This window comes from Sinocyclocheilus anshuiensis, unplaced genomic scaffold, assembly GCF_001515605.1.
Source record: "Sinocyclocheilus anshuiensis isolate Anshui unplaced genomic scaffold, SAMN03320099.WGS_v1.1 scaffold86, whole genome shotgun sequence".
In the NCBI taxonomy this organism is placed as follows: Eukaryota; Metazoa; Chordata; class Actinopteri; order Cypriniformes; family Cyprinidae; genus Sinocyclocheilus; species Sinocyclocheilus anshuiensis.
Genome location: NW_015547662.1, coordinates 2,661,293 through 2,669,174, shown reverse-complemented (window position 1 = coordinate 2,669,174; position 7,882 = coordinate 2,661,293). Strand labels below are relative to the sequence as shown.

Genomic DNA, 7,882 nt, shown 5'->3' with positions numbered 1-7,882 from the left:
TTTTTTTTTGTGAGTGAGATGAATTAATGCATATTCATATTTATTTTGAACTACAGTAACATCTTCTGATTCTGTCAACATGGGGACAGGAGAGCTGTCAATAAATAAATTGGAAAAAAAAGTAACTTGCGTTACTTATTTGAAAAAGTAACTCCAATATTCTCTTGTAAATTAAAAAGTAATGCGTTACTTTACTAGTTACTTGAAAAAAGTAATCTGATTACATAACTCGCGTTACTTGTAATGCGTTACCCCCAACACTGGCCATTATTTAAAATACATTTTTGTTAAGAGATTAATCAGCTCTGCCCAAGATGTTTCTTCTAAAAAAAATTTTTTAGCTCTATACTCTCATTTGTCTCACAACTATAAAATTAAAAATATCATTCAAAGGTTTGGGGTTGGTAAGATTTTACTGTTTTAGAGAAGTCTCTTCTGTTCACCAAGGCTGATGTATTTGATAAAATAAGCAGTAAATACAGTAATATTGAATAGAAGTTCAAAAGAACAGAATTTATTTGAAATAGAAATCTTTTGTATAAATGTCTTTACTGTTTTTTAATGTCTTTTATAAATGTCTTTACTGTCACTTTTGATCACATTTTATATGTGTCTTCGCAGAATAAAAGTATTAATTTCTTTTCGAAAAGCAGATCCCAAACTTTTACAGGAGAGTAGATTTCAAAGTATTGATAATTTGGTTTGGGTGTTTCATATTAAAAACTTTTGCATATCTTGGCAAATCTGAGCAGGTCACAGATCACTGGGTTCTTTTTCTCAGCAGAAAAATCTGAGAAGCAGGAGATTTAAGAATAAGCCTTCATTTAATCTCAAGAGAAACATTTGAGATAATAAATCATCAGGAGTGTTTTTGAATTGAGCAAATGTAGCTGATTCATTTGCTACAAACACATGACCTGCCTGAACTCACAGCGAAGAGCATTATGCTTCAAAAACAAAGAAACATACAAACAGGCGCAAACAGTTTCTAGACTTTCCCAGTTACAGTGAAACAGTCAGAGTATCCTCTGATTAATACAACAAAATAGCATGTAAATCAGTGTCAATGGACAGTTCCATAAAAGTAATTACAATGCATATTTGTGTAGTGTCATTACAGTAATTGGAGTCTTGTGCTTAACTGGGTCACATGAAACAGTTAATGGTTTTACGCAGAAGTGGAAGGTCAGCGATTAAGCAAAATTGGACATTCAGTTGAATTCAACCTTTTTTACAGTGCAAAAAAATTTAACTGCTGCTGATTGGATGTAAAATGGGTAGAACTATACAGTTTTTTTATTTTTTATTGTATATTGGATGTTTAGTCACCAAAATGATTGTATTGGCCCGTGTGCTGCTCAGAGAGGACATAACATGCAGTCAGGAATGGATCAGAGCTCTTTGCTTGCATCCTCACATGGTCTCACTTATCAGGAGAGTGAAAGCATATTGTCCCTCACATGTGTAGACACACACACACACACACACACACACACTAATCAGAATCATCAGGACAAAGTGTTTGCTGGAGACATAGAGGCTCCTTTCTTCCTCCCTTCTCTTACTTTTATTGTCACTTTTAAATACTTTAAAACTGACCCAATTTACTTTTTTAATACACGTTGCTGGTCTTATTGTGATTTTCTGAGTGCACATTATTTGAAAGGATTATTTGGTAAATATAGAATATAATTTTGTGTGTGTGTGTGTGTTTACAGAATCCAAAGACGGCTGCTGCTGTGCGGACTATGGTTAAGGATAGAGCCATGTCAGAGCTGCAGAAGTGTTTCGGGGCCCGTATGGAGTTTGGCACGGCGGGACTGAGAGCCGCCATGGGACCGGGAGTGTCCTGCATGAATGACCTCACCATCATACAGACCACACAGGTGACATACAAGATTGTCAAAACAGCAGCTGATAATGATTGTTACAATAGTAGAGTATGTCCTGGGAAGCTATGTACCCTCCTTAAAGTCGGAATAAAATGTAAATTCATCTATTTTGTAAATGCATGTTATAGATGTTATTGTGAACAATTCATGTGTATGCTTCAATTTATAAAACCTACTCGCATACATATTCATATGTATATGTATATCTGTGTACATACAAAAACACAGCTTAAAGGAACACTCCTCTATTTTTGAAAATAGGCTAATTTTCCAACTCCCCTAGAGTTAAACAGTTGAGTTTTACCGTTTTCGAATCCATTCAGCCGATCTCCGGGTCTGGCGGTAGCACTTTTAGCTGTAGCTTAGCATAGATCATTGAATCTGATTAGACCGTTAGCATCTCGCTCAAAAATGACCAAAGAGTTTCAATATTTTTCCCATTTAAAACTTGACTCTTCTGTAGTTACATTGTGTACTAAGACCGACGTAAAATGAAAAGTTGGGATTTTCTAGGCCGATATGACTAGGAACTATACTCTCATTCCGGTGTAATAATCAAGGAACTTTGCTGCCGTACCATGGGTGCAGCAGGCGCTATGATATTACGCAGCGCCTGAAAATAGGATAACTTCCGTCAACATAACCAACGTGATCGCCTGCTTGCACAGGGAGCATGCTGGGGACTATTTTCAGGCGCTGCGTAATATCATTGCGCCTGCTGCACCCATGGTACGGCAGCAAAGTTCCTTGATTATTACACCGGAATGAGAGTATAGTTCCTAGTCATATCGGCCTAGAAAATCACAACTTTTCATTTTCCGTCGGTCTTAGTACACGATGTAACTACAGAAGAGTCAAGTTTTAAATGGGAAAAATATTGAAACTCTTTGGTCATTTTTGAGCGAGATGCTAACGGTCTAATCAGAATCAATGATCTATGCTAAGGGCAGCTAAAACTGCTACCGCCAGACCCGGAGATCGGCTGAATGGATTCGAAAACGGTAAAACTCAACTGTTTAACTCTGGGGGAGTTGGAAAATGAGCCCATTTTCAAAAAAAGTGGAGTGTTCCTTTAATGTATGTGTAGACTTAGGGTCTGTATGAAAATGCAAATTCATTCTCTGACAGTAGGTGGCGCTTATAGAAAATAAAAAATACACAGTAAGCAGAGCTGGGTAGATTACTTACAAATTGTAGTCCGTTACTGATTACATGATGAAAATTGTAGTTCGTAACGTAATCTAGGTTACTTGTATTAGGTAATGTGATCTGACTTCTTTTTAGATCGGACCAAAGTTTCACACAAATTCATCTTGGTGTGAACAGGCCTTAAAGGGATACTCCACTCATTTACTCACCTTCACGCCGTCCCAGATGTATATGACTTCCTTTCTTATGTGGAACACAAACAGAGATTTTTAAAAACTGTAAAGCATAATCAAGGTTCCAAAAGCCATTTATCACATTGTCAGTTTTCACAATGTCACAATACATTTTGTGTTAAGTGAGGATATTGATTGACATTCATTTCTCTCTTTTTGCTTCTGGTAGGGTTTCGGTGCGTACCTGGAGCAGTGTTTTACAGATCTGAAGCAGAGAGGGGTGGTGATCGGGTTTGATGCTCGCGCTCACCCCCCTAGTGGCGGCAGCAGTAAAAGATTTGCCTGTCTTGCTGCTTCTGTCTTGATCAGCCGAGGTGTCCCAGTCTACCTCTTCAGTGACATCACACCCACTCCATACGTGGTTCGTATGAACCTTCTGTAGTCATGGAGAGAAAGTTCAGGTGTATTACTAATTCTGATATGCTAGAGCCATGACACTGTGGTAAACCAAGACACATAGAACCTTATGTAGGTGTGCAGGTTAGAATCTTGACTTTGACATGTTCCAGTACCATTTATTTCTCCTCCGTTTAAATTGTTCTCTTCATAGTAAAAAAGGTAATGGTATCACAATGGTATTTTGACATATGCTATTGCACTGAATGATTACTTTAATGATTTGCATGGTACATATATTTAGGACATATCTATGGAACATGAAATTGTAACATTGTACAGTTTTTTGTTTTTTTATTTAGAAGTGTTGTCCATTGTGGTTAGAGGTTTGCTTTCTAAGATCTTTTTGAAAATGTGCTACTTCCAGCTGCAAAGAACTAATCACAAACCAATAACCAAACGCATGAGAAAGAAGAGAGAGAGAGACACAATTGCACGTGAACACATTGTGAGATTGTTGCATAAGAGTCTAGAATCGTTCATGAAGATTCTTCACCAATCATCAACTTTTCTGTTCCCATGAGTACACGGACACGCTCTCACTCATTCTCTTGTCACTCTCTCAACCTTTCCCTTTGAGCCCTCAAACAGCTTTCTCTCACTCGGTGTCCTCTAGGCCAAAAACGTTTTGGTCACTGTTATTTAAAATGTAGTATTCGTCTAAAAAACATTGATTTAAAAAAGTAAAAAATGTCATATTTCTTGTAATTTGAGAGGGAAAATGTTATGCCATCCACATAACTTGACATATTCTTTATCTCTCCAAATCTGTAACTTGGTGGCCCGGTGGTATCTAAATGTAATTTTCTCAATTTTCAGCCAAGCATGGGTCTGGGTACAAATTTTTTGCGCAGTCAGAGAGCTGCCACAGCATGATCATGATTCATGTGCGCCTTGCATGCTCAGAGCACGTTTGCTCTACTTTTTAAGTAGTGTTACTTTTAAAATTGACATGATACATTGTTGTGTTACTCTTAATAAAATATACCTACTATGTGACTAATAACTAATTTTTTTTTTTTTAAAGAAATTAATTAATACTTACTTATTCACCAATTAAATTGATGCATTAAATTGATCAAAAGTGACAGTAAAGATTTTTACTTGTTACAAACTTCTGTTTCAAATAAACACTGTCCTTTTGAAATTTCCATTTATCAAATGTATCATAGTATCCACAAAATAAATAAATAAATAAAATAAAAAATTGGATGGTTCCCCAAAAAGATGTGGTTTACAATGATTTTACAAGCGCTCTGTGTCATATATTACTGTTTACTGAAATAATTGCATCCTTGGTAAGAGACATCTTTCCAAAAACCTTAAAAATATCTTACCGACCCCAAATTTTTGAACGTTAGTATAAGTGTAAATGTAAACAACAAAAAAAATGAACACCTCTTCTCTTCGCTTCTCTTCTTTTAGCCTTTTACTGTATCACATCTAGGACTGTGTGCTGGTGTCATGGTAACAGCCTCACATAATCCCAAACAAGACAATGGATACAAGGTATCTCCGATCCCTAAATAATATGTTTGATTTGTAAGAATATAGACTTATAGATATGACCCATTTTTCAATGTGTGTGTGTTTAAGGTGTACTGGGCAAACGGAGCTCAGATCATTCCTCCCCATGATAAGGGCATCGCCACAGCTATAGAACAGAATCTTGAGCCGTGGCCTAAATCATGGGACACAGATGGAGCTCTTCAGAGTTCCCTACTCAATGACCCATACCAGGACACACACAGAGAATACTGCCAAACCATACAACAGCACTGCTTTCACAGGTACTCACAAAGATATGTCTGCAGAACTAAGAAAATGATATATTGAATTCAATTTGAACCATCTGAAATGAAGTTTTAAAAATTCCAAGATCAGTTTACTCAATGATGTGCGAGTCTGTCATCCAGGACATACCTTTATATATACCTTGTGTGTATTTATACCTCTGTGTGTGTGTATATACAGTATATATATATATATTCTGAATTCACACACTTTGTATTTTGTAATAATAAATCAGCATATTAGAATGATTTATAAAATAAAATTGTTAAATAAAATTGCCCAATTTTAGTGTTTTTCTGTATTTTTGTTTAAATAAATGCAGCCTTGATGAGCATAAGAGATTCTTTAAAAAAAATATTAAAAATCTTACTAATCCCAAACTTTTGAACGGTAGTGTACATGTCCGCCTTTTTTATACAAAATTTTTCAAGAATGATGTTGCATTCTTCAGAACCTGGCATTTCTATGTGATTGCAATGATGTTCTAAGTCAGGGGTCACCAAACTCGGTCCTGGAGGGCCGGTGTCCTGCAGAGTTTAGCTAACCAGCTAATCAAGGTCTTGCTAGGTATACTAGAAACTTCCAGGCAGATGTGTTGAGGTAAGTTGGAGCTAAACTCAGCAGGACACCGGCCCTCCAGGACCATATATATAAAATATTAACAGCTTTTCTATAATTTTAACATTTTTAACATTGAAACACTATAATTTTAACATTTTCAGAAAAATAATAAAAAATAGATATAAAATATATTTCAAATATATAAATTTGATAAAAGATATAAGTGTAGCTGAAATATTCCTAGCTCAATCATTTTGAAATCAAATCTAAATCAGTTTGAGTCCATAATGAATCTGAATCAAATCTGGAAGTCAAGTCAATACCCAGCCCTAATACTTCATCAGTCTGATTTTCATTCGTCTTGTGTTTTAACAGGGAGCTGAATAAGAATACAAAGGTGAAGGTTGTCCATACGTCAGTTCATGGGGTGGGCCATATTTTTGTCCAGGCTGCTTTTAAGGCCTTCGACCTTCAGCCTCCATATGCTGTGGAAGAGCAGAAAGATCCTGACCCAGAGTTCCCCACAGTCAAATACCCCAACCCTGAGGAAGGAGAGGGAGTCTTGGTACAATACACTGACACACACACACACACACACACACACACACACAAATTGTATTGTTGAAATGGTCTTTTTATGACATTTGGGAAAAGTACTTTTTTTTTGCTCTTATTATGTAATGCCAGATGCAGTAATCTGTGTTTGTGTATGTAGATGCTGTCCTTCGCACTGGCAGATAAAGAGGGAGCAACTGTTATTCTGGCAAATGACCCTGATGCTGACCGACTAGCTATTGCAGAGAAGCAGGAGAGGTCAGTGTTATTTGGCATTCCGTGTGGATTGTCATTGAGTGTGTCATTTTATGAATAGCAATAATTCTTTCTGTAGTGGGCAGTGGAGGGTATTCTCTGGGAATGAGTTGGGTGCTTTGCTCGGATGGTGGATTTTCCAATGCTGGAAGCAGCAGAAAGAAGATGGAAAAGCCTCCATTAAGGATGTCTACATGCTATCCAGCACCGTCTCCTCAAAAATCCTCTGTGCCATCGCTGTGAAAGAGGGCTTCCACTTTGAGGTACCTCCGCTTCTAATAAAAAATGTGATTATTCACTCTTGATGTTTTTACTGACTGTCTCTCTGCATGTCTCTTTTGCAGGAAACTCTAACAGGCTTTAAATGGATGGGAAACCGAGCCAAAGAGCTGATGGACCAGGGAAAGACTGTTCTGTTTGCCTTTGAAGAAGCTATTGGTACTCTGACATCCACACCGCTAAACATTTATGTGCATTTGTGTGTCGTTCTGGTGGGAACAGTCAGGATTGGTAACCCACTGATCCTGGGTTCAAACCACAGACCCTAGAGACGTGAGGGGCCTCGGCAAACTTCCAAGTGGGCCAATGGATGACTTAAAATATTCAAATTAATAGAATTAGTCATAAAATGATCGAACTTAACATACCACATATATACAGTATATGTATATACCACATAATTAGCACAAATACTGGAGGAAATGCCTTATAAATTCAAAAATAAAATTCAAGATATGAGTGCAAAAATGCCCCTGTATGGGTTTTTGTCTTATATTTCTATCATATATAGTTTAGAAATGTCACAAGCAAGACTGCCGTTTTTTCTGCACGATTGCAAATGTGATATTGATCGTTCAATAAACAAGAAGGTAATATTGTGTTACATTTTAGACACAATATTGTCTGTTTTGCTCAAACAAGAATATGTCCTAACAAAGCCACAGAAGAACTGTTGTGCATCTCTGCAACACACGGCGGGGTTTCGTTACTGAATGAATCTGTGGTTTTTAAAGGGGTCATATGATGCGATTTCAATTTTTCCTTTCT

General features: G+C 36.9%; 1 protein-coding gene across 1 annotated transcript in view; it reads left to right on the top strand.

The window, feature by feature from the left end:
• LOC107702355 (phosphoglucomutase-2-like) overlaps nucleotides 1–7,498 on the top strand; it is a 13,699-nt gene extending 6,201 nt beyond the window's left edge. The window contains exons 2-9 of the mRNA XM_016504647.1: nucleotides 1,719–1,886; nucleotides 3,444–3,635; nucleotides 5,096–5,179; nucleotides 5,267–5,460; nucleotides 6,401–6,590; nucleotides 6,741–6,838; nucleotides 6,915–7,098; nucleotides 7,180–7,498. Coding sequence (XP_016360133.1) covers nucleotides 1,719–1,886; nucleotides 3,444–3,635; nucleotides 5,096–5,179; nucleotides 5,267–5,460; nucleotides 6,401–6,590; nucleotides 6,741–6,838; nucleotides 6,915–7,098; nucleotides 7,180–7,383 — 1,314 coding nt within the window. The 3' untranslated portion in view covers nucleotides 7,384–7,498. The remainder of the gene's footprint in view (nucleotides 1–1,718; nucleotides 1,887–3,443; nucleotides 3,636–5,095; nucleotides 5,180–5,266; nucleotides 5,461–6,400; nucleotides 6,591–6,740; nucleotides 6,839–6,914; nucleotides 7,099–7,179) is intronic.
• The last annotated feature ends 384 nt before the right edge of the window (nucleotides 7,499–7,882 follow it).